Genomic DNA, 26817 nt, shown 5'->3' with positions numbered 1-26817 from the left:
TCAAATAAATAAATAAAAACATAAAACAAAAAAATATTTTATTTATTTGACACAGAGAGAGAAATAAGCAAGTAGACAGAGAGAGACAGAGAGAGAGAGACAAAGAATGAATGCACCAGGCTCTCTAGCCACTGCAAATGAACTCCAGACACACGTGCCCCCTTGTGCAACTGGCTTATGTGGGTCCTGGGGAATTTAACATGGGTCCTTTGATTTTGTAAGCAAGCACCTTAGCTGCTAAGCCATCTCTCCAGCCCCAAAAGTAGTAACATTTTAATAAACTAGCTAACTCTGCAGAGACTTTAGTAGGTAGTACTCTCAACAGAAAGAACAACATGCTACAATAGATTCTTTGGGGAGGAAAAAAGAAAGATGCTTGGATATAGAAAGCTGTAGAAGACCAACTTTCTTTTGCCCAGATCTATGTCATAAACCATCATTGCCAAGGCCACTCAAAAGGAAAAGAAAAACACTGGACCAGATGGATTCCAATAAATTTTCTCTTGATTCTTGTCCTTTGCCAAATCTAAAACAAAGCCAATTTTAACTAAGTAATCCCAAACAGTAACTTATATTTTTAAAATACTGAAATGAACTATGTTAGCCCTATAGATAGTACTTTTAATACACTATTAAGAACCCCAAATGAGCTCAAATACTTTGTGAGCTACCATGGATCAAATATGTTTCATATAATTTTATCTTCATCATCTTAAATGTCTTATTTGTTGAACTTCAGCAATCATATAATTATTCTATTAACTATTATTAAAGGATTACAGGATTTGGGGAGATGGCTCAGCTGTTAATGGCACTTGCTTGCAAATCCTGATGGCCTAGATTTGATTTCCCAGCATTCACATAAAGCTAAATGCACAGAGTAGCACATGTGTCTGGAGTTTGTGTACAGCAGCGAGAGGCCCTGGTGCACCTATACTCTTGTTTCTCTTTCTCTCTCTTTGGATTACCTGCCTGAGGTAAAAGGTAAGACCCTATTGCTGAAGATACCATATGCTGCCAATGCATCAAGAGACCCAGCTGAATCTGGGAGAAAGCCAGTTCCCAGGTAGTTAGTCCATATAGTGCTGAAAAGTGTTACATGAGCTGCTGGAGGATAATGGCCAACAATGTTGTGCACACGTAGGTCACTGCTATATGAAAACAACCAGCCTGACAAGATGTACATAGTGGAGCAATAGTGGCTCACAGCCTAAATGGTTAACCAGTGACTCTTTGCTTTGCTATGAGATCTACTCAGTAGAAATGAACCCATAACTGGAACTAGGAACCAAGTAAGAAACCTGTGGCGACCAAGATAATGGACGCCAATGAGAAACTACACAAGCCTTCTTCTGAAAATAAGGCAACATCCATCAAAATCTCTCTAAATTAACAATGTTCATCCCCTTTAACCTATACTGATCCATTCTCCACTGGAGAATCTGTTTCTCTTTGTAGACAGAAAGGAGTGAGAGCTGAGGACAACAGTAATTTATCAACAAGACAAGAATAGACAGATGACTCCCTGACAGGGGATGAACCACACCTCGCACAGCAGTCAGGGCCCAGGTGAAACTACAGATGAACTGGTGAGATAAGCAAAGGTGCTGCTTACCCAATGAGCCTGACAATCTGGGCCAGGATGATGGAGACAGAAACTGAGGATACTCAAAAAGCACCAGTGCAGAAATCCAAAAGACGCTGAGAAGTCAAAACTAAAGTAGAATTAAAGCACACCCACCAAGCCTCAGGGAAGTTTGCAGAAGAGGGGTGGAAAGAATGTAAGAGCTACAGAGTGGGAGGGAACATCCTGTGACACAGCCCTCCAAACAATGACAGACTGTTGTCCTCACACCTCATAATCTATAACCCCATGGTGGATACCAGAAATACCACTAAGGAGGGTCCTCAGTGGAATGGGAAGAGGCAGGAGGGAAATGATGGTACCAACATATGATGTGTCTATACAAAATTTCTACTTAATAATTAAAAATAGAAAGAGAGAGAGAGAGAGAGAAAGGTAGGTATGTGGGTAGATAGATTATTGATAGATAGACAGATAGATGATAGATAGATAGATAGATAGATAGATAGATAGATAGATAGATAGATAGATGATAGATAGATAGATAGATAGATAGATAGACAGACAGACAGACAGACAGACAGACAGACAGACAGACGGACAGACAGATAGAGAGATGGATAAACAGATAGCTATAGTTTGAATGGGATGGAAAATGTTCCCCTTAGGCCCATGTGTTGAATTCTTGGTCTCCAGCTGACGGTTGTATTTCAGAAGGTTCTAGAACTTTTAGACCCAACTAGGAAAATAGGACATGGGAGGCAAGTCCTTACCTCGACTATAACCCCTTTCTGTCACTGCTTTTTGTCTATTATGATAAACAGCTTCTTTCTTCACATACTCCTGCAACTATGGGCACTGTCCCTCTACAGACCCAAAACCTGGAAGATGGTGAGTATGGGCAGATTTCTCCTACACTGTGAGTCAAGAAAAATCTCTCTGCTTTAAGTCATTCTGCCAAGTATTTGGACACATCATACAAATGCCACCTAAATAAATATACTTTTAATCATTTATTTCCCAAACATGATATTTCCTATCTCCGAAGGTCTAATACTTGCCTACTTAAAAAAAAAAACAAACACAAAGTTTCTGAACTTATTTCAGACATTGGGAAATAAAAAAAAACAACAACACAAGAAAAGTCTTCTTAAATTACTTCAATATAGCAACTAAGACGCTGGGAAGAAGAAGAAAAGCTTCAAAGAGTTTTAAAAGCTTCTTTAAAACAAAAATGGAACCTTTATACTGCTTTAAATTTTTGTTTTTATTTCTAATATATCCGTAGGATCTCATAGAAAAAGAATAAAATATTACCAAATAATGTCAATTACATGTAATACTGATTTCTGGTTAATTTTCAAGAATATATTTTCTTTGAAGAAAAAGGAAGAAAGAAGTTCTTCAGAAAGTGTTGATTTAACTTCAAAGTCTTTTAAAAAACCTCAATCCTTCAAGAATGGAAGTGCTCACCTGTGACCTTCTGCCTGGATTTCTTCGCTGAATCGACTAAAAGCACAACGAAGGGCTCAGCTAGAAACCCTAGTTCCTGCTCTTCTCATCACTTGATAAGAGAAGAAACAAAGTGGCTTTTTACCTCTAATTCACTCAGAAAAAAACAATTCATATACCACTGTGATAGGAAACTACAGGCGACAAATGGTCCTTGTATTTCTCTGAGCTGGAGAGAAACTACATATATTTTGTCAATCTTATCTTCAGATGAAAATGAAAGCTCTGGCCAAGCAAAACAAACTCTGGAGAAGTGAAGAATAAAACAGGGCTCAGTTTCCAGGAGGTTCCTTTACCTGAGAACACTAATGCCATAGGATCCCCCAGAAAGTTGGCAATGCCAGAGTCCATGTCCCAAGGACAATCACAGGAAAACTGTAGCCCTTCAGCTTGGTCAACAGAAAGGCTTCCTGTTCCTAGCTCATACTTCTTCAGCAAATCAAAAGTTTTTGCGTTAACTCAGATCCAGCAATGGCATCTTATATTCACAGAAAGACATGCTTCTTTTATTTTAACACAATGCTGGCATACATTATCTAAAGCCAGTGAAAATTCTCTGATGCAATTATAAACAACTTGCATCAACTACAAGTCACCCACTGCATCCTTGATGGACTGAGCAAAATTTCACCTGGCCCAGGCATGTGATTTCTTTGGTCCTTTTTCCAAGGCTCTTCTCTAAACTCTGTCAGTCACTCTTTGAATGAACACATACCTCACAGTGCAATATGACTGAATTCAAAACACATCTACTTCTCTTTGTCTCTGGGATACACAAACATATGTACATCTTCTTTTACGAAATGAGGTATTTTTAATAATACGATCAATATTAAGAGAGTTGTAAAAATGTGATCATAGCAAAAAAAAAAAAAAAAAAGATATTTTGTACAGCCTGGGTCTTCACAGAGATGTCTATGCCTAGTCTTTAAAATTTTTACTGTAACTGTGAGATTTTTATAAATTTTGCTTATTTCTTTTTTATGATTACTAAAACAATATAGGTTTTACATGTATATGTGAAGGTGCGCATAGTATGTGTGTATATAAGTATGTCTGGTCATATAGTGTACCACACTTGTGTGCATGGGTGCACATAGTCGTGTGTACCTACATATAGGCCAGTGAACCAGGAGGCAACTTGAGTTGTGGGCAGTCCCCACACTTTGATGGCTAGATTCTTTCCAGTTTTGACCTGTGAACCACCAGAACAAGACATCTCCCAGTACAGAGCCCACAATTCACTGTAAAAAATAACACATCCTAAGGGCTTCATAAATATTTCTGCTAATGATGAGAGTGGTCACAACTCTGGAAACTGGTAAGTCATCTACAACATAGGAAGCATAACACATAGGAGCTCAGAACAAGGGAAGTGCTATGCCTCTTGCATTTAATAAAAGACTCGTGCAGGAGCAGTTCCGAAGCAGGTGGTGGCAAACTGTTCTCTCCCTGGGCGGCACAACTGATGCTGTCTTCGAGAAACGGCATAGATACAGCTACACACATATAGAGTTTCAGTAAAGCCTCCAGTCACTCATTTTGCTTATCAAAGCCACTCCACAATGATATTCACAAAGGAGATTTCAGCTGCTCCTAGAACTGCTATGAACACACAATCAATTCTTCCTAAGAAGTGTGTATATCTGCGCTTGAGGTGCTGTGTTAATTGCCACTGCCTTGCATCATGGCTTCAATTAGGAATCAATTGGAGGCAAGACATGAATCCCATTAAGTTCCAGGGGAGTTGAAGCCAAAGCCCTACCACCACCACATGTGCTCGCTCTGTCGTCTCTCTGTCTGTCTGTCTGTCTGTCTGTCTCTGTCTGTCTGTCTGTCTCTGTCTGTCTGTCTGTCTGTCTCTCTCTCTCTCTCTCTCTCTCTCTCTCTCTCTCTCTCTCTCTCTCTCTCTCTCTCTCTCTGTCTCTCTCTCTCTCACACTGCTGCCTCTCCCTGACTGGAACCACAGACTCCATCTGAAGAACTACAGTGCCACCCAGTGGCTGTCAAGGAAAATACACCAGTTACAAAACCTAGTCTGTTCTCTCTCTAAAGGGGAAAACTATGGGTAAACAATTTAAATTCAATGCCTATATAATGGTAAATAAGATATAATCATACCATAACATAACCTATAATCATAACTAAATGAAGATTTTCAGCTGCTTTCAATGGCTTTCTCTATTAAAAAACTATACAGTGAATTCCAGGTCAGTCTTGGCTAGAATAAGACCCTACCTTGAAAAACCAAATAACAATAATAATAATAGCATATATTAACATTCTGAGAGAGAGGATATGAAATCTCAATGTTGCATTCAGAATTATGAATAGTATTACCATTCATGTTGTAGGGAAAAAAAACAACAAAAAACTTTTCTTCAGTGGAGTATGCAGACTTGGGAATGTGACAGAATCTGGGCTCATGGGATATCTGGCCCTGGATGGGGTATTTTTATCACTAGTCTTTCTACTACTGTATGTGAAGTGGATATTGAAACACATGCCTTATTATGTATTAACAGTTGCTGTCACACATGTCTTACTACAAAATACTAATAAGACTGAACTTTCTGAATTTGCCCCTGAAAAGCAAACAGATGCCACGAATCCACTACATTTTGAGTATGGGGCATTCCTCTTCTGACTTCAGGACTGAGTGGTGTGATTTATAAGATTGAGAGCAACAAGAGTAGTGTATTTATTCACAGAGTATCCTGGAGCCATCCTAAGCTTGTGTTGGTCATCTGAGTAAACGCAGCAGAAAACCTTCTCACCTACTTCATACATTAAAATTCTCTTACATGGAAGCCCACAGGATCTCACAAACATTCAATTTCACAAGTACACATAGCCTATGTGAGGAGGATGCAGTGGAGCTTGTACAACTTCTAGAATAAGAGAGGTGAGGATCATTCTTAAGAGCCACGGTAGACTGGCCTAAGAGCAGAGCTCAGTTTCATAGCCTGCAAAGGTCAGAACTTGAATTGGAACCCTGTGGCAGTAGAGGGTTAGGAGCTGGCCAGATGATACTCTTCACTGCCCTTGTCTTTCTCTCCCACAGCATCAGTGCCAGTCTCACTCCATGGCTTATGAGACCCTGAAAAGTCTGGCCCCAGCTTAGCTCCGTGATGCCCTCTTTCATTAGTTTCTCTTTACTGACTCCATTCCAAGCACCCTGGCCTCTGTGCTGTGGTCTGCACACAAGAACACTTCCATGCCCAGACCTTCCCACTTGCTCTTCCTCCATCCAGCACCACCTCCCCTGTAACTGAAAAGCCTGTCTGATTTGTACTTCAGATCATTACTGAAGCATCCCTGTCAGAGAGGCCTTGCCTATGCCACTGCACATGGAATACTGCCATGAACCTCAGGCCTGGCTGTCCCTCCCTGCTCCATTTCCTCCCTGGAGCTTCTCATCACCAAGGCAAACAAACCCTAGGACTTGTAGCTTGTCCCTCTCTGTACTAGTGGGCAAACTTACAAGACCAATGCTTGTCATTAGTAATGCATGGCCAGGCTATACAAAACTGTACAAAATGGGAATCAAATTATCTATAAATATTGTAGCAAGGAAAGGCAGGGTAAGCTCCTACTCTAGATAGAGTCTACAAATGAAGGGTGAAAACTGAAATATGGCATGATGGGGTTTTGGTGCACAAATATAAGAAGGTAGTCTACATCAGTGAATTCCAATAGAGATTATATTAAACAGAGAAACTAAACCAACTGTGATGGAAGGTACCTGTAATCCCAGGACTCATGAAACTGAGGCAGAAGGATAGCAAGTTTGAGGCCAGCATGGATAACACAGTGAGACTGATGATATATAGAGAGAAACTTAATAGAAGTTACTTCAGGGTTATGAAATTATATATAATTACATTTAATTCTAGACCTCTTTTTGTTCAGTTATGTACAGTGAGCTGTGTCTAATCTCATATATTTGGTATTTAGGCATTATTAATGTTTGCATCTGTTTTGTTTACAGAACCTGAGTACAAAGCAAACAGAAAACTAATACAAGAAGACTCTGAAACTGAAGCTTTCTCCTGGGATTTAGCCTAATGCATGGCTGAGGAAATCAGGACACAATATTCAGGCATCTTTGGTTTTATTTCAGCAACTTTTAGAAAACACAGTAATAGAGGAGCACACTTATTATCTGATGTCTAAAAGTTTAAATTCAGTGTGCAGTTCAAATTTATTTTCAATGCTGCTTTTTCAGCTTTTACATTAAAAGACAGACATTTCATTCCTTAATATAAATAATGAGCAGTGTTTTCTTTGAAAACCACTACTTTATTTGCAGAGTAGATTTTTATCACTGAACTTTGACATTATTTGTCAAGGATAAATTGTAATGATTATAATACATAATATTTTTAAATTTCCCTCAAAAGAAAACTTTATAAATATAAACCCTATTTATAAATTCTACTAATTAAGGGTGATATTCCGTCCAGTAAAGTAAATGAAATGGTTTGGAAAACTGCAAGTGACTATGAGAATTACTATCAGACTTCTGGGAGATCACCATGAGCGGTAGTTAACTTAGTCACCAGTAGCAATGAAGAAAACAGGAAGTCACACATGTGCAGCACACCTTCAGAAGATCTCTCCATGCTCAGTGGCTGAGGCAGCTGGCCTAGCTCACCCTGCAGTTGTCACCTGGGAGATACTGACTGTCAGTCCACGGGACGCTGTGGGCCCATGCTGGCTGCTGCCCAGAGGCCTCCTTTCCTCCAGAAGGCTGACTTATGCCATGACAACTATCATCCAGAGGGAAGTCTACCAACATTTTCTAAGCAGGTAAAGGGAAGAAAAAGCACTTTTAGAATCGTTTAAAAAGGCCACCCTAAGGCTATGTAGTGAATTCCAGGCTACCCTGGACTAGATGAGACCCTACCTCAAAAAACAAAACAAAAACAACTCCCCGTAAGAACATCCTTCTACTTTCACTGCCTTTTCTAGTTACATTCCATGAAGGAAAGAGAGGCCTCTCCTCTGAACTGAGCCTGACTTTGGAATGCTGACCCAGGGTGAAAGCCCTGGAGTGATGCAAAGGAACAATTCTAGACTTGGGCGGTCATGCAAGAAAGTAAGTGACCCTGATGACTAGTGCAAAGTTACTCCACTATTCTCAATAGAAGTGATTCAGCGGTCAGTAGTAAGATGGTCTAGATGATTTGTGTGTGTGAGTGTGGTCATATGTGCACATGTGTGTGCAGACCTGAGGTCAGCCGTGGAAGATAACAGGTGAAATCCACCTTTCTTTGAATACATGCATGTGGTGGGTGGCGAGTGTGATATATACAGATGTGTGTGCTGGGGACCAAAGGAGAAACCCAGATGTCCCCTTCCATCACTCATCTGTGTATTTCCTTGCGACAGTGTCTTCTCTGAATCTGGAGCTGCCATTTTCACAAGTCTCAGCAGTTCTCCAGTTTCTTTTCCTCACAGGGTTGGGTTTATGGTTATGTGTGGTCATACTCAGCCATAGATATTTGAGAACTGAATTCAGGGGGAATCATGCCCTCCCAGACCTTCTCATCTGCATAGTAAGTGCTCTTACCTACTGAGCTAACTCCCCAAGCTCGCCATATATATATGTACATGTTCTGGAAATCTAGCTCATATCCCTGTGCATGCAAGGTAAACGCTTTAACAACTGAACTATTTTCCCAGCCTCAATTTCAGGATGATTTTGATGATTTCCTATTAAAAGTCAACATGTAATGAAAAGCAATTTGTGGCAGGCTGAACTCTCACCCCCTAACAATAATCACATCTTAATTCTTAGAACTAAAATAATGTTATCTTATATGTGGGTAAAGATTGCAAAAGACCTTTGAGATAATTAGATTACCCTAGGTAGTCCTAGAGGGCCCTAAATATCACTATTATAACACAGTAGACTAGGCAATCTGACTTTGGAAACAGATCAGAGTGAGGCAGCCACAAACCAAGGAAAATTGGCAGATACTGAAGGCAGGATACAAAGACATATTCTTCCTAGAGCCTCTAGGGGGAGCACAACCCTGCCCAAACCCTGTTCTCATCAACTATGCTGCTTTTATACCACCAAAAAGAGGGCAAGTTTCTGATGATTTTAGCCACCAAGTTCATGATAATTTATTATAGAAACCAAATGGAATGAATAAGAAGTTTAAAGAATTGAATGGTATTGAATAGCAAATTCCTTCCTTTCTTGCCTACTTAAGCATGTAATCATGTTTTCTCACATTAATATCTACAAAAATAAGAAAACAGGGAATAAAATCTCAGCTGGTAAAACAGAAGACTGTAGAGTGAACAGAAAGTGGAGGATAAAATTTTGCTACATCCTGTTTTCATACCAACAGACTAATTGTGTGTAATTAAAATAGAATTTTAAAAACTCTCTCAACAAATCCTGCAATCTACAAAATCAACCAGCCAGGCAAGAGGTTCCCACTGGTGCAATAGTGGCACATACATTATGGGGGTAGTCAGCTGCTGTCAGAGTGGATAAGAAGTCCGGCTTAGTGGGAATTCACATTGAGAATCGAGCAAAAACCTACGGTGTAGAAGGTTATAGATCCTAGAGGGAAGCTTCCACTGTCATCTGGCTAAACAGTGACATTGTGGCCATCAGACAAACTTCTAAAATGTGTATCTTTAAGCCCTTAGGGCTGCTGTCACATTTGGTTACAGAAATGTTCTTTTACAGATGACAGCAAATACCAGGGAGACTCGACTCATCAAAACGACAAGAAGTAAAGAAAGACCAGGACTTAGCACTGGACAAGTCATCTCTCTCACACCCGCCAAGGCTCAGGTAACACTGCACAGATAGCTGTGGAAATAGTATGAGTGCTGCTTTCACTGCTAGCCAGAAAAGCTTCTCTATGGAAATGGCAATAGACACTAAATAGACTCAAGAATCATTGAAGTAGAAAATAAGAGGCTGTTGGGCGCTCAAAACTAAAGGAAATTTCTACCATGCCCTCCAAAGCTCTGGGAACGTTGAAGCAAAGGGGGCCACAGGATGTAAGAATGTAGGCACACTTTGGGTTGCTGTCCACCAAACATGAGCTGACTGGTGCATTCATGACCCCACGGAGATTACTCATAGCCCCACCAGACCAACACTGTTCCAAGCCCATCAGCATTTTGACATCAAGGACGGAAGAAAACAAAGAAAGAAACAACAAAACAAAAGAAGGAATGTCTTCGAAGAGGAGAGTCCTCAGGGGACAGGGTAGGAGAGGACCAAAACAGGGACAAAGGGACAGGAACATGATCAAATTACTGAGTGTTCATCTATTAAAGGTAAGACTCCACAATTCGCAATATAGAGATGGATGTTCAGTTAAATATTTTAAGAACTTACTTTCTACTTTCTGTGTCTTCAAAATATGAAGGAGTTAGCATGCAAGAAAAATTGAAGTGTGAACTCTCATAAAGAGAAACGTGGACTCATTGCTATTCTGCAGTGAACAGCTCTAACGTCCATGGGAAACCCTGTCTCAGCACTCCAACAAGCTTTCACTGGGCTCCCAAAGACCATTATGACATGACCTTTAAACCCGTGTTTCAGCTTCAAGACTCCTCCCACACGTCGTTACTTAAATGAGGGGGGTGGTAAATCCACCCTCCATCCACCCCCATTTCTACTCTGGGATACTTCCTTTGTCAGTTGCCTACAACCGCAAGTAGAGTGGAGGAAAGGACTACCTGTACCCTGCTTGTGTCTACTTTTACACAGAAGAAGATGGTCTTGGCTGTCCCATCCATAGCTAGAAGGGACACGAAATGATATGAGACTGGCTGTATATCCTTACCTACACCAAGCTGAGGCAGGTGCTCAAAGAGGGTCCAGCTGTGGTCATCCACGTAGTGACTCCTCAGAATCAGCAGCTGACAGACATCTCGGGCTGTGATGTCACTGGGGACTTCTAAAGCCCTGCTGGTTTCATCTTCACTGTAGACTTTGATCACCTGGTAAGGAGAAACAAGGGGGAAAAAAAGAGTTAAAATATGCTTGGTTACGCTCATAAAATAAGCTTGATCATATTTACTTGAGTTATTTGGCAAGATGTTAGGAGATAAATATAGCTAATAAGTGTGATTAAGCAAAATAATACATCAATTTCCTCTTGTGACCCCCTATATTTTGCTTATGGTAAAAAGAGCTAAACTCCTTATTTAGCCACAACCCCAAATACACCACCAGTGACCACAGTCCTCTTGCTGGGCATCACAGCCTGAGCTCACTCACCTTTGCTATTCACATCCTTCGATCCACAGCCCCTCATGACCGTCCCCCTCACTCCTGCATCTGGTAACAACTGTTCCATCATGCACTGCTGCATATTTGACATTTTCTTGTTTGCAATTCCATATGTTAAAAAGGTTATGCAATATTTTCTTTCTGTGTCTGGCTATCTGGCATAGCATAATACTTCCAGGTTCAGACATGGGATAAAAAGAACCATCTGTTGTTGTTGCTATTGTTTTGTTTTGTTTTGTTTGTGACATGGTCTAACTCAGTAAGCCAGACTGGCCTTGAATGGGCAGCAATCCTTGAACTAAGCCTCCTGAGTGCTTGGATTACAGGCACAAACCACCATGCCTAGCTCAGGATGCCCTGATTTTTAAGGGTTAATATTTCATTGTAATGAATATGCAAATATGCAAATATATATCCGTTTCTTTACCTGTTCATCAACGGGACACAGGTTGTTTCCATATCATGGCCATTAATAATGATGCAGTGAGCTCTGAACTAGAATTCCATCTCTTCAGGGTATATGTACACTGGGTCATGTGGTAGTTCTCTTAAATTTCCTTAGAAACTTCTGTATCTTTTTCCCACTACCAGAATGCAAGGATTTCCTCCACATCCTCACCACTTCCTTCTTTTCTTACAGAGAGGAAGTGATATGTCATAGTGATTTCAACTTCCCTCCTGTTTAGTGACATTTAGCACTTTTTCATATGCCTGTCTTCTTAGAAGAAATGTATCTTAAGAACCTTTCCCCATTATACTAAGTGAGGTAACCCAGGCCCAGAAAGCCAAGCGCCACATGTTCTCTCTCATATGTGGATCCTAGCTACAGATGACTGGGCTTCTGCGTGACAATGAAAATACTTAGTAGCAGAGGCCAGTAAGTTAAAAAAGAGACATAAAGGGAAGAGAAAGGAAGGGAGGAGGGTACTTAATAGGTTGATATTGTATATATGTAAGTACAATGATTGTTATGGGGAGGTAATATGATGGAGAATGGAATTTCAAAGGAGAAAATGTGTGGGGGGAGGGAGGGAATTAACATGGGATATTTTTTATAATCAAGGAAAATGCTAATAGAAATTTTAAAAAAAGAACCTTTCCCCATGTTTTGAATGTGTTTGTTCTGTGATCAAGTTTTAAGGAATCTTTATAAGTAATGGATATTAACCCTATCCAATATATGATCTGCAAGTATTTGTCCAGTCCATAGGGAGCATTTTCACTAAAATATTCTACTAAACTCTCATTCTTGTAAGTCAAAAAAATCATAGTTAGCCACAAATTCCCTATATAGTATCCTGCTCTAAAAAAACAAGTAAGTTTTAAAACTAAGAATATACTTTTTATGGACACATCTTGTGTCGGTACCATCATTTCCCTTCACCTTTCCTCAAGTCCACTGATGGCCCACTTCATTGGGGTTCCAAGTATTCCCAATGAGGTTGTAGGTTATGCATTGTGAGACAGTCAGTCAGTCACCGGGGTGGGGGGAATTCCTCTGAGTATGCCCTCCCAACCTGTGGCTCTAACAATCTTTCCATCCCCTCTTCCTCAAAATTCCCTGAGCCACGGTAGATGTAATACAAGTAATTTTTTATATTTTATTTATTTACCTATTTGAGAGGGATAATAAGAATGTCCATGACAGAGCCTCTTCACGCTGCAAATGAATGCCAGACACATGCACAACTTTGTGCATTTGGTTTTTGTTTTTTTTTTTTTTTTAATGTGGGTATTGGGGAATCGAACACAGACTGCCAGGCTTTGGAAACAAACACCTTTAACCACTGTGCCATCTCTTAGCCCTCTATAACAGTATCTTATATATCTAATTTTTTATATGTTGATTGAATACTACATATACACACTTGCTTTTCACCAAAGTCAGTTTATCCAACAGTTCTTGTTTTAGACTCTAACCTTAAGGGTCATCCAGTAACTATTCGCTCATTTACCCACTATTCTGGTCTGTTACAAAGCTATCTACCTCTTATCTCATTTTATATTTCCATTCCATGCATGTAATGGAGGATAGAACCAAACTACATAAAAAGATTTTTCCATTTCAGATATGGAAGTTTAGGTAAAGAATGCTGAGATATTTGCTATAACCTTCCTTCTCTCTCTTGCAATTAATGTTACCATGATACTGCATTTTAGTAGTGCACATGATCATGTGCAATGCCCTTCCAGATATATCTCATAAAACTCCCCCATCTCTCCACTCTCTTTTATCACCCTCCCACTAAATGGAAATGACTATACCTCCTTGAGGAGAGCAAGGCCATGGGCAGAAGGAGCCCTTGTCCCTAAATGACTACAAGGAAGATGTCTGCTAAGTATGCTGAAAAAGAGAAGCAGATTCTCCAATGGAGAGTAAAGTTAGCACCAAATAAATGTGATAACCATTATTTTTTTAGAGAGAGTTCAATGGAAAGTGAGCTCATTTTTGGATATGGTACTGATTTGTTTCCCAACTCCAGCTGAGTTCCATTACACTGAGCAGATCAGTTAGCCAAATCAAGAGCAGTTGGTTTCCCACTATGGCTATGTGCCACTATTGCACTTGTATGAGCATCATATCAGGTTGTCATGGCTCAGTGAAATTCATGGAAGGGGGGGGGAAGAATGTCAGAGCCACACATTGGGTCATGACATGCAGAGACATTTCCTCCTACCCAAAACTGAAGGCTAACCCCACAATGCATGACCCATATACCCCAACAAGGTGGGTCCCTGTGGAGGGGGGAGGACAGGGAGGAGGCTAACAGTGGTACCAACATGGACTGTATTCACTGACTACAAAAATTTTTTAAAAATTAAAATATAAAGAATGCTGAGATGAGGGACCGGGAAGGTGGCTCAGCAGTTAAAGGTGCTTGCTTCCAAAGCCTGATGGCCAGTGTGTTATTACCCTGTACCCATGTAAATCCAAATGCATAAAGTGGCACATGCATCTGGAGTTGGATTGTAGAGGCAAAAGGCCCTGGCATGCCCATTCATTCATTCATTCTCCATTCATTCCTTATCTCTCTCTCTCTCTCACTGTCACACTGTCTCTCTAAGTAAAAATATTGTATAAAAAAAAGAATGCTGAGGTGAACAGCAATAAATGAATATTCTTTTCAGTCAGTGTAAACTAACATTGAACTACTACAGCATCTAGTTACACATCACTAGAGGTTTGTGTAAGAGACACCACTCAATATTCATCAAGCTGTGTCCTATTCTAGAATCTCCACTGTTAACTATTAGGTGCACTGATGTCATAGAACAGTCAGATCCATGCACACGCATTCCAAAAGGAGAAAATGGAATAGAAAAAATATGCCTAGCAGAAAAACACTGACATTTCCACAATTCCAGAGATTCAAACACATGCAAGATAAAATGATGTCAAATCTGCCCTACCATTTCTTTAAATCATACGTAATAACATTGAATTCTCTTACAATGAATAGTTTATATAAAGTGGTAAGAGTATTTTGTAAATTTATTGGAGTACATTTATTAAAAGCGTCAAAAGGACTATTTATTTGACCCTAGAATTTTACTTAAACAAACAATCTCAAATTTGTACTAAATATGAAAAATGATTTTTAGGGACTGGCATGTTCAACAAAGCATTATCTATCATTCTCATGGCCTGATGACAACAAACTAAAAGTAAAGAATAGTGCTTTCACGTAATGGACTATTATGTGACACTCTACAATGTTGCTACCCAAAAATCATATATGAGTACTTAGATCCAGGCATAATGGCAAATGTCTGTAATACCGGCTCCTGGGAGGTTGAGACAGGAGTATCTGGAGTTCAAGGCCAGCCTTAAATACATAGTAAGTTTAAGGACAGCCTGAGCAAATCATTGAAATGGCCATGAAAAAGTCCATGAAGGCAGATTGCCAAATCAGTTATGATTATATCCCAACTTTTACTTTCAACCATAGATTTGTTGTTTAAAAAATGTACTTTTATAAGGGCAAGAGTGTCTGGAACCTCAGTGTGTCCTGTGCTGGAACTGGGTAAGCTGTTGTCAAGGTTACCCTCTGCAGCTACGTCTGGGCTAGACAAGTGGTGACCTTCTAAGGGACACAGCTATCTCTGTACTGCTATACAAAAGCTCTAAGAGGCGCTCCTGCCAAAAGCGACATGAAGACCGTTCATGAAGACAGGCGTAATGGACTCTGGGAAAGAGAGCTGCCTCTGTGGAGCAAAGATGAGTCCCTGGGAGGTATCACACTGTGCTAGCTGGGGGGGGGGGGGTACTGGGAAGGACATTGCTCTGGCTCCAGACCTCTTCCTCTAGCTCCAGCTGTTTTTTTTTCTACAAGAGAACTGACCATCTTTTTTGCTTGTCTTGCATGCTCATAGCTTTTCTTTGTTGTTGTTTATTTTTACTTATTTATATGAGAGTGACAGACAAAGAGAGAGACAGAGGCAGATAGAGAGAGAGAGAGAGAGAGAGAATGGACATGCCAGGGCCTCCAGCCACTGCAAACGAACTCCAGATGTGTGTGCCACCTTGTGCATCTGGTTTATGTGGGTCCTGGGGAATCAAGCCTTGAACAAGGGTCCTTACTTAGGCTTCACAGGCAAGCGCCTAATGCTAAGTCATCTCTCCAGCCCTGCTCACAGCTTTTATTTCAAAGAAGATAGGAACATGAAAAATCCATAGACATCCTGAAAATAAGGCAGATTCAGAAAGAGTTGTGGACAAAGCAGGAGGTGGGCTAAGAATGCAGAGGTTAATTCACCTACTAGGAAATGCCACCAACTTTGCTGCTGCTGCTGTATCTACTGTAAATTCGAAAGAAAAGTTGCTGAGATGAACACAGGGACTTAGGGCCTAGGTCAACTTAAATTTTTGGACTGGGTACATGTGAACTGATTTTAAAAACAAATAAGACATGATGACAGGAAACCACTTTTGTTTGATTTCCATTTCAAACCCTTCTTTTCTTTTCTTTTTTTTTTTTCTTGTTTTGTTTTGTTTCTTTGTTTTATTTTTTTAAAGTAGAGTCTCACTGTAGTCCAGGCTGATCTGGAATTCACTATGTAGTCTCAAGCTGGCCTCAAACTCTTGGAGATCCTCCTACCTCTCAAACCCTTATTCTCTGAAATTCTATTTAATGCTGATATTTTCCCAAAATGACATATTTGTGTGTGAGAGGTGAACTCTTATCTAGCATAATATTCCACAGCAGGGTATCCCTGTTATCTCTGAGATATGGTCACTGACTATAAAAACACTTTACACCAGAGGAGTAATATTACCAAGAAGTGTCTTCTACTTTTATTTATTTCCTTTAAAAATCTAAGCCTTAACTTTCAAGTAGATATGGGTAGGCCTCCTGCTAAAAGTATTACACTGTACCTTCCCATTTAATGAAAAAAATATCAATGCATCATAAAAGCTTCATGACAAGTGTGATGAACCTAAGCAAAAAACTGCATGAAGGATCACACAATATGTAGGGCCTACCACATGTACACCCACATACATACACACACGTATACATACACACATGCAAACATGCATACATAGGAATAATGATTTCTAAAAAGAATGCTCTCAGGGAGCTGGAGAGATATGTCAGTGGTTAAAAGCTCTTGCTTGCAAAGCCTAATATCTCATGCTAAATTACCTCGTTCCCACATAAAGTCAGATGCACAGAATGGCTCATGCATCTGGAGTTCGTTTCCAGTGTCAGGAATCCCTGGCATGCCCATTCTCTCTCTTCCTCTCTGCCTCTACCTGTCTCTTTCCAATAAATAAATAAAATAAAATGAAAGCATGCTCACAGTAAAATACTTATATCCTATGTTCTCTAAATACTGAGAGATTTAAAAGTGTTGAAATTTTGGTGATCATGCTAATTAATAAACGGACATTACATTTTTCTAGGTAAGAAGCTCAAATTATCAATTTAAGGAGAAAACATGGTAGGATGAGAGGCATAATATTCAGATCAGTTTCTCTACAAGATCATTGGAACTTACATGCCAACAGGAAGAAAACTCTGCTTTGGCCCAAAGAATAGGAATGGCATTTGTTTCATGAATGGGCTGAAGGCTGGACAACAGAGGTTCGGCTCTGCTAAGGCCTGGTGGGGAAAACATCCCCCAGTGTAAGCAGAATGCCTAAAGGAAGCCCAGAGTGTGCGCAGTGGTGTGGGGAAACCCTGTGTCACTGTACACCTGGCTAACTAAATAGCCATGGCCCTTGACGCAGTTTCAGCTTCAAAAACTCCCCCAGCAGCGTGTGTTACGTAGCAGTGAAGATTTAATGTCACAGCAGTTCTTGCAGGGACATAACATGTGAGTGGAGCAGATCTGTTTGGGCTGACATCCCAGGAAAGCATGTTTACACCCTTTAACATCAACATCTTCTTCTCCTTAAATGACAAAAAAAAAAAAGTGAGGAAAGAGATATAAAAATTAAACTATTTTTAAAGTAGGAGACAAAATGTCAACATTAGAGAAAACAAGAAACGGTAGTTTTCAGGAAAAATTCTGAGGGCTCTATAACCTCTAGACTGAGAGAGATAAAATACTTAAAATGTAAGCTAGAGGTTATACTAAGAGAAACAGATGAAACCAGAGAAGCTACATGTCAAGGCCATATGCACCATTGTGCTCCCAAGGCATGTTTAGTATTTCTTTGAAACAATAACATAGCATCTGATTATAAGAATGGATTACATGGAAAGCCCCAGAACAGAACAGAGACTAAGCAACAGGCCTGCCTTCTTCCCCTTCTGACCACAAGCAACAGGTGACAAGGGTTGTCCTGTTCTGTTTAAACCAGGATCCATTATAGGCTACTGGACAGAAGCCAGGGCTGTCAACTGGTAATTTCAGAACATCCCAGAGAAAAGAATGGGATGTCAAACTTGTCATGAGGCTGTTCCCCTTATCCTCTGCTTCTTCACAGGGTAATAAGGGAAAGAGCTACCCACTCAGCAAGCTTAGAGAGAGAGAGAGAGAGAGAGAGAGAGAGAGAGAGATGATTGATGATAGATAGATGATAGCTAGATAGATAGAGAGAGAGAGACTGCAGAGAGAGAGAGAGAGAACTGAGGAAATAGCTCACTGGATAAAGTGCTTGCTACACAAACATAAAATGCCAGGCATGGTGGGATATGTCAGAAACCCCTGCTCTGGGCAAACAGAGATAAAGAGATCCCCAGGTTTGGCTGGATACCTTATCTTGCCAAATCTGTGAGCTCCAGGTTCACTGAGAGAGCCTGTCTCAAAGAATAAGGTAGAGAGTGATTGAGGAAGACATCCAACATCACCTCTGGCCTCTATGCACACACACATACACACATACACACACAACATATTAACAAGCATACACCCATGTATACACACCACATACAATTGCACACACACACAAAATGAGCACCAATAAATCATAAATAAAGGAGCAAGAATCCATAGGATGGAGTGAGAGAAGCAAAAAAGAGCAAAAACAGAAAACCATTTGAGGCATGGTTACTCCTGGTTATCTCCTACACCCATTTCCATTTGAAGGTTTTAAGCTAAAGCAACATTTATTACATGATTTCTAATTTAAAAACATTTTAAATGACCTTACCACTATAAGACTTATAAAAACCTTAAGAACAAACATAATTTCATTAACTTATATGTACCAATTCTGTCAGTAAGCTATAATTTAACAGAAGTGAATATTAAAAACCAAAATCCACAGAAATTTTCTCTGAATAGGCCCAATTATTTTTTTCCCTTATGGTAAAGTTTGCCATCCAACTAAAATAAGACTCTGAAGACCATATAATATTTCAAGAATTTTTTGTTATTATTTTAAATAGGCAATGTACTTAAATCATGTGAATATTTGTGTAACAAGGTCAGAGTAGCCCTGAATGTTCACATTCTTCTCAATAAGGAATGCAGGGTCCTCGGATAAGATGAAACATTCTTTCTTATCAACATTATTTTTTTAAATTCATATCAGCTGCTTGAATACTGTATTTCAAAAACAAAGATTGTTCCAGAAGCCCCTAAGAACTCAAGCAATGCCATTGCTTTCCTGGTGCCCTCCCATTTTCCTAAGAAAAACGGTAACAGAACCAAGTAGCAAGAAAACTTAATTTCTCTATTTGAGAGAAATATTCAACAACACATTGGACTTGAGCACAGGAGGTGACTGTCACCAATGTCAGATTTGCAGTAACTGACTGGCACAGCAGGTCCACTCCAAGGCCCTGGAGTTCTTTTAACTATCTGGATCCCAACTCCTTGTCTTTTGTTCAGTTTCTTGACAGAGCCACGCTCCTGTCCCTGACAGGGCCCTTGCGCATGCTGATGGTGCTGTTTCAAGCATTGTCTTCCCACCTCCACCTCTCCCTCAGATCTCTAGAGATCAGAGCCTGGGCCTTCACGCTTATAAAGAAACACTTTGCCCACTGCCCTATCTCCCAGCCCTCTTGCTCTTAAGACCCCAAGTTGGACCATCCCCACAACACTTGTGTAGACACTCAGGCCTATTTGTGTGCTGTTGTTACATTTCAATGGGAAAGTTGTAAAAGATAAGCTGACCCTGAATTCAAAGTCCTGGACCCAGTGAGCTGCAGGACTTCTGGAAATGAACTCAGCATGCAATGCTGAAGACAAGTTTCCCCTCAGCATCAGGCCAAAGAGGCTGCATGCAGCCTCGCTACTAGAGATGTCTAGAGTTGGCTGGAGAGGGTTCCTGTATGGTCACACATCACTTACAGCCATGGCAGGGCTGGTCTAAAACTAGACTTCCAACCAAGCAAACAGATACGGCCTGCAAGCATGCGGAGGGTAAGCACAGCGGCCAAGCCCGCGCTCAGCTCTGCTCTCGCACCATCCGCCCTTTGCCATTTCAGGGCTCCCTGTCTAAGGTCCGAGCTCTTCCATGGGGTAGGAAGAATAACTCTAGCTCACATGGGGGTTCAATCTTGCAGACAGAAATTGGAAACCCTTTCAGTTTGCTCTGTTATGCAACAGGAAAAAAAAAAGGGCAATAGAAACTGCTCTAGTTTCATTATAAAAGCAAGCAAATATTAAGTTAAAAATTACCCTAACCTGCCCCCACAGACTTACATGCACTTGCATAACACATGCACAGACACACACATGCAAGCACATGCACATATGGATTTAAAAAATTTTTAACCCAATATATAAAATAGAAGATCATTTATAAATCCCACACTAAGTTTCCAATGACTTCGTTAAAGGAGCATTGTCTGAGACTTCAGTTTTGAAAGGTACACACTTCCTTCTGAGAAGCCAGTCCACGCTACTTCATCTCTAAATGTCAAACCTTCCACAAGCATGAGTGCTTACATGTTTAGAGCAGAAAACCACTGGTCATGGCTGTATTTGACACACTAGTACCTCACTTCAGTTTTGGAGCAATTGTTTAATCTCAGAATACCTATCTGATGTGTGTAAGTGAAAAAGCTAAAAGCCTGTTCACATAGTGAAAAAGAAGGGCAAGTGGAGAGGACTGGAGAGAAAACTGGTTATAAGAGAGAAGGGAAAGTATGAGGAAGAAAAAAGGTATACTTTATGACCCAAGATACACCTCATCAGACTTCACTAACCCTACTGAGCCTTTTGACACCCACTGAAGCAATTGTAGGGAGTGTGTCCTCAGTGACTTTTAGAGCATGTTTTCATAACTTCCCTGAAACTTGCATGTAATTTACCATCAAAGGCTTTTTACAGTTAAACTAGGAGTAAAAGTAGTGTTGTTTCATGCACTGTGTGGTACTGTTTAGTCTGTGAAATATGATCTGAACGGCTTTTCTGGGACAGTTAGGTATGTTATTCATAAACTTAAAATAGCACAGAACGCATCATTTTCTAAATCCCAACATCAGCCTTATCTGACAGCACTAGGACCATTGCAAAACGGACTGTATCCATTTTGTAATTTTACTTTTGTTGAATTTTCTAAACATTTCTTTTATAGCAGTGCAACACGTGTAGAAAGCATATTCCTGTAAAAAAAAAAATAGATTCAATATTGTCAGAACCATAAAATGCTAAAGAGTAGAAGAGTTCTGGCCAAACAACAATGAAATCCTTTCACTCTACAAATGTGCAGGTCAGGATCGGAGAGGAGCTGCCCTCACCGGCGCGCATACCTGGTCCGCAGCACAGCCAGCCAGGGAATCTCCCGGGCTCGGCGCTCCCGGCTCGGCGCTTTGTAAATGTTAAAATATATATATAAGAAAGTTGTTTTTCTTTGTTCTTACTTTTTTTTTTTTTTCCAGAGCAACTTGTCAAACACAATTGTGAATACTGAAACAGCCAGCAGAGGGAGTCTTTATTCTCAGTTGGTACAAATAGAGACTGAAAAGTACCATATGTCGGAAAGAACCACCATCAACTAGTTAACCGCATGGAGTCCTGATTAAAAGAATTGGAAGTTTTCGGGCTGGAGAGATGGCTTAGTCGTTAAGCGCTTGCCTGTGAAGCCTAAGGACCCCGGTTCGAGGCTCGGTTCCCCAGGACCCACGTTAGCCAGATGCACAAGGGGGCGCATGCGTCTGGAGTTCATTTGCAGTGGCTGGAGGCCCTGGCGCGCCCGTTCTCAATCTCTCTCTCTCTGTCTCTTTCTCTCTCTCTGTCACTGTCAAATAAATAAAATTTTAAAAAATGAACAACAAAAAAAAAAGAATTGGAAGCTTTGTAAAAAAGTAAAAACAGATACATTTCATTTATATTTGAATTTTAATAAAAATTACTTTTATAAATACATACATATGCACGTACATTCACATGTATGTGCGTGCATGTGTGGGCTTCCTTCCCAGAGGTATTTGCTGAGACTCTAGATCAACATTTACGCTGGGATGTAGAAAATGATACCAGGGCTGGAGAGATGACTCAGCAGTTAAGTGAGCTTCCTGAACCAGCATGAGGGCCTGAGGGGGCCTGACTCTGTCTGAGTTCAAATCTCCATATCCCATGTGTGCTCACATATGCTGTGAATGCAGTCCTGCAGGGGAGCAGAGACCAGAGAATCACTGAAACCCTGAAAACTCTGGAATAAATCAAGATAGATTCTAGTTTGGAAACAAGATCTAGCAGAAGAGCAATGGAGCAGAAGCCCTAGTGGCATCAGCCTTTCCCTCTGGCCACCACAGACAAGTAGCCATGGCCACAAGCAAGTCTATGAGGTGCTGCAGGGGCACATATACATGCATACCCCACATGCCCCCCCACACCACAGTAAATAAAAATAGGACTGGAGAGATGGCTTAGCAGTTAAGGACCCAGGCCAATTCCCCAGAACACACGTAAGCCAGATGCACAAGGTGGCACATACATCTGGAGTTCATGTGCAGAGACTGAAGGCCCTCATGTGCCCATTCTCATACTCTCTCTCTCTCTCTGTCTCTCTCTCTTCCCTTATTTCTCTTAAATAAATAAATAAGAATAAAATACATTTTAAAATAAATAAATACTTGCAACAGCTGAAGACCCTGGCAAACCTCTACTCTCTCTAAGAAAGAAAGAAAGAAAGAAAGAAAGAAAGAAAGAAAGAAAGAAAGAAAGAAAGAAAGAAAGAAAGAAAGAAAGAAAGAAAGAAAGAAAAAGAATATTAAAAATGTTTTAAAAAAATTCTCCTCAAATATTAACTGCCCAAGGTAATTTGACTTCAGAATCTATAAAACAATATACCTGATATTTTTTTTCAGGTACACATGAATGCATACCTCAAAACAATGTTCCTGATTTTTTTTTTTTTTTTTTTTTTTAGGTACACATGAATGCATGCCTCAAAATACAGAGGAAAATACAGAGGCCTGATGACCAGGCTATCATTACTGACACCCTGTCACTGCCAGCACAGCTTTTTAATTCCTCTTTTGGAACTGTCTTAAGAATAAGCATTTTAAAATACCAGCAGGGATAGAAATCTTTATCCTTCCCGGAGGTTTAGTGTCTGAAATTACCAAAATCTTGTTTCTTTCCTCTGCCAATGGGAGATTATTATTTTTAAGATTTGACATGGTGACTGGGTCATAGCCAAGACAGTCGGGCCTGCAGACTACCCCAAGCATGAGTCTGAAACTGCCCATCAGCCCAGCTATTTTTAACCTGCCTTAGCGGCCAGGATGGACCATGCATTATGGTTGACAAAATAATAAGAGGCCTCTGTGCCAGTTCCCATGGGGGTGCAGTTACAGGGTGTCTGCAGTGTGAGGGAACTGGCATTGCCCCCTCATCAGACCTGCGACCACCAGCTGATCACCAGCTATGTTCCTGACTTCTCATACTGAAAACTGGGCAAAAAGCTAGCAAACTGTTAGCATTCAACATGTCATATTACTTTTATAATTTTTGGAAGCAAATTAAGGCAATTGTCATTAAATTCCAAGAGATCTTTATAGTCACTGCATTCTAAAGCACTGTGACATGTTGACTTGTCCCTCTGTCTCAGAGACAAGATTGAGGATAGGGCAAGGAAAAGTACAGCAGAGCTCAAAAGGCAGATTGGCAGAAGAGGTGAGAATTGTCCGTGTGCAGAGTCAGGTAAGAGGAGAAAGTGTTGCAGCCACCCTGTGGAGAAGGGCCCAGGGGGCCCAGGCAGTTCTGAGGGAGCCTCTATCTAGGAAGCTGGGTGCCTGCCCCCGTCATTTATTAGTGGAGCTTTGGGGAAGATATATAACTTCCCCAAGTCAATCTTCTTCATGCAGAATGAGTTTAGCCACCAAACTCATGGGGTTCTTCTGAAGATTAAATGCAATACAAAGTCATGGCTAAACAGACTGTAGCTGGTTTTGCATTTATTGGTCTCTGTGAAGGGCAGGGGTTCTTCTAAGGTGCTAACAAGCACAAGTTGGAGCTGGGTAAAAGTAAGAAGAAGGCCCCAAGGGAATAAAACTGAAGAGACATTGAGAGAAAAGGGAAAACAGCAGTGCTGAGAAGGAAATTTCAATAGCAGAACAACATCTAAAGAGGTTGGTCTCATCCTCACAGAACTCTGTTCACACAACTAATGGTAATTGCAGATTGAGTGTCCTTTGTCTGAAATGATCAAGTCTGAATGTGTTTTATATTTCAGATTGCTTTTTTTTAAAATTTTAGAATATTTGCACATTGCTTCTCTGCTTTTTGGCTAAGATCAAGTATGGAATATTTACACATAAATAATAAGCTATTCTAGGGAAGGGGTTCAAGTCTAAACATAAAATTCACTTATGTTTCCTATATACTTTATAGACAAAACCTATATATAATTTTTTTATTTGTTTTTGGAGGTAGGGTCTCACTCTAGCCCAAGCTGACATAGAATTCATATGTAGTCTCAGGGTGGCCTTGAACTCATTGTGATCCTCCTACCTCTGCCTCCCAAGTGCTGGGATTTAAGGTGTGCACCACCATGCCCAACAATTTTTTGTATTTTTAAGTGCAACCAAGCCTGTTAAGTGAACTTTTTCTTTATGCAGTTTAAGGGCATGGTTCGGTGAATAAGGGGCTTGCCACACAAGCATGAGCACCTGAGTTCAATTCCCAGCACTCACATAAAAAAGGCAGATAAGGCCACGTGTGCCTGTAACACCAGTGCCGCAGTGAGTGGAGGGGAGATAGCTCACTGGTCAGCCAGTCTGACCAAGAATACAGCAACTCTGTATTCAGCGAGAGACTCCATCTCAAGGAAATAAAAATGGGGTGTGATATAGGAGGCTCTGCAGCATTCTTCTTTGGTTCTGTGCACACCTTCATATGGGGGACATGCCTCTGGCACACAAATGTGCATACATACTACAAACACACACCACATACGACACACACAAAAAGAACTTTCTGCTTGCAGCATCATTTTGCTTCTCAGAAACATTTCAAACTTTGGAGTATTTGCATTTGGGAGTTCATATTAGGGATTCTCAACCTAGATAATGACTGTCTTCACTGTCGAGTCATAACACTGCCAGAAAGCCAATGCTATATGAACACCTCGAGCAAACATAAAACCCACAAGTCCCTCACTAATGCGCCATAAGATTCTTCAAAGAATAACCTAATTACATATCTTGTTTCATTTAAGTCCATACTCCAAGGATTCCAGGGGTGGAGATATTTTTATATGTGTGTGTATGTGTGCACGTACATATAAACAGATATATTAACTATATCACTGTTAATTGTTTCAGAGTCATTTTACAACTACTGAAATGGAGCAGTGGGAGAAGCATTTGAAAAATATTTATTTAATCCTTCTGTCCCTGGTGGCATTACATGAAGAACAACTGCTTTTTATTGGATTCATTTATGACAATGTTTATTTTTAGATAACCAGTTCAGCAAGATGGAACACAGAAAAGTTAAATTCTTAGTAATAGGGAGATTTTGTACTGCTTATGAAGTTAGTAAAATGAGGCATTTCAATGCCAAGCACAGGGACATACACCTTAGTTACTGCTGTTCAGGAGACTGAGGTGGATAGTGTGTTTTAGGCTAGCCAGGGCTGTGTCTTAGAAACAAACACACAAACAATAGCAAATAAAATGATAAATTATACCACTCACATCTTTTCATGTGTGGAAAAAGTAATTGATGTTTGTTGGGCTTCTGCTGTGTGTCAAAGACTTAAGTATTTATCTATTTTAATGCTCACAGTTCTTCAGTGCAGATGTAACCTTATTGTGAACACTGAGAAACTGGGTTTCAAAGAATGTACTTAAGTTCACTCCACATGTTAGGAAGAGAGTTGAGCTCAAACATCACACAAAGTCTACAAAGCACACTTTCTAATGCCTCACTTCTCAAGAAACTTCCTCAGTAAATACCAAAGCCACCCTCTAGGTGGCACCTTTCCTGGGTAAGGACATGGTGAAGTTACCCTGATAAAAATGACAAGGACAGGCTGGAGACATGGCTTAGTGGTTAAGGCACTTGCCTGCAAAACCTAAGGACTCATGTTCTACTCTCCAGATCCCATGTTAGCCAGACACACAAAGGTAAATCAAGCACAAGATCATACATGCCCACTAGGTGGTGCAAGCATCTGGAGTTTGATTGCAGTGGCTGAGGCCCTGGTGCACCAATTCTCTATATCACCTCTCTCTCTAAAATAAAATAAAATAAAATAATAAAATAAAATAAAATAAAATAAAATAAAAATTATTTTTAAAAATGACAAGGACAAAGCCAGGCATGGTGGTGCATGCCTTTAATCCCAGCACTTGGGAGGCAGAGATAGGAGGATCACTGTGAGTTTTAGGCCACCTTGAAACTACGTAGTGAATTCCACTATTGCACTTGTGTGGGCATCACATCAGGTTATGAATTCCATGTCAGCCTGGGCTAGAGTGAAAACCTATCTCCATAAAAAGGGGAAAATGACAAGAGAAACATGGCTTAGTGAGAAGAAGAACTCTGGATAAAAAGTACTAACAGTTCTTATTACCATTGCACCAATGCT

General features: G+C 40.3%; 1 protein-coding gene across 2 annotated transcripts in view; it reads right to left on the bottom strand.

Moving 5' to 3' along the window:
* The window catches only part of Grb14 (growth factor receptor bound protein 14), a 139174-nt gene that overhangs the window by 40402 nt on the left and 71955 nt on the right, over nucleotides 1-26817 (bottom strand). For both annotated transcript variants that reach the window (XM_045147443.1, XM_045147444.1), the window contains one exon: nucleotides 10924-11080. In XM_045147443.1, the coding sequence (XP_045003378.1) occupies nucleotides 10924-11080 (157 nt within the window). The remainder of the gene's footprint in view (nucleotides 1-10923; nucleotides 11081-26817) is intronic.

The sequence above is a fragment of the Jaculus jaculus genome, chromosome 4 (genome assembly GCF_020740685.1).
Source record: "Jaculus jaculus isolate mJacJac1 chromosome 4, mJacJac1.mat.Y.cur, whole genome shotgun sequence".
Taxonomy (NCBI): Eukaryota; Metazoa; Chordata; class Mammalia; order Rodentia; family Dipodidae; genus Jaculus; species Jaculus jaculus.
Note: the sequence above shows the minus strand (reverse complement) of the source record. Positions and strands in the feature narration are given on the sequence as shown.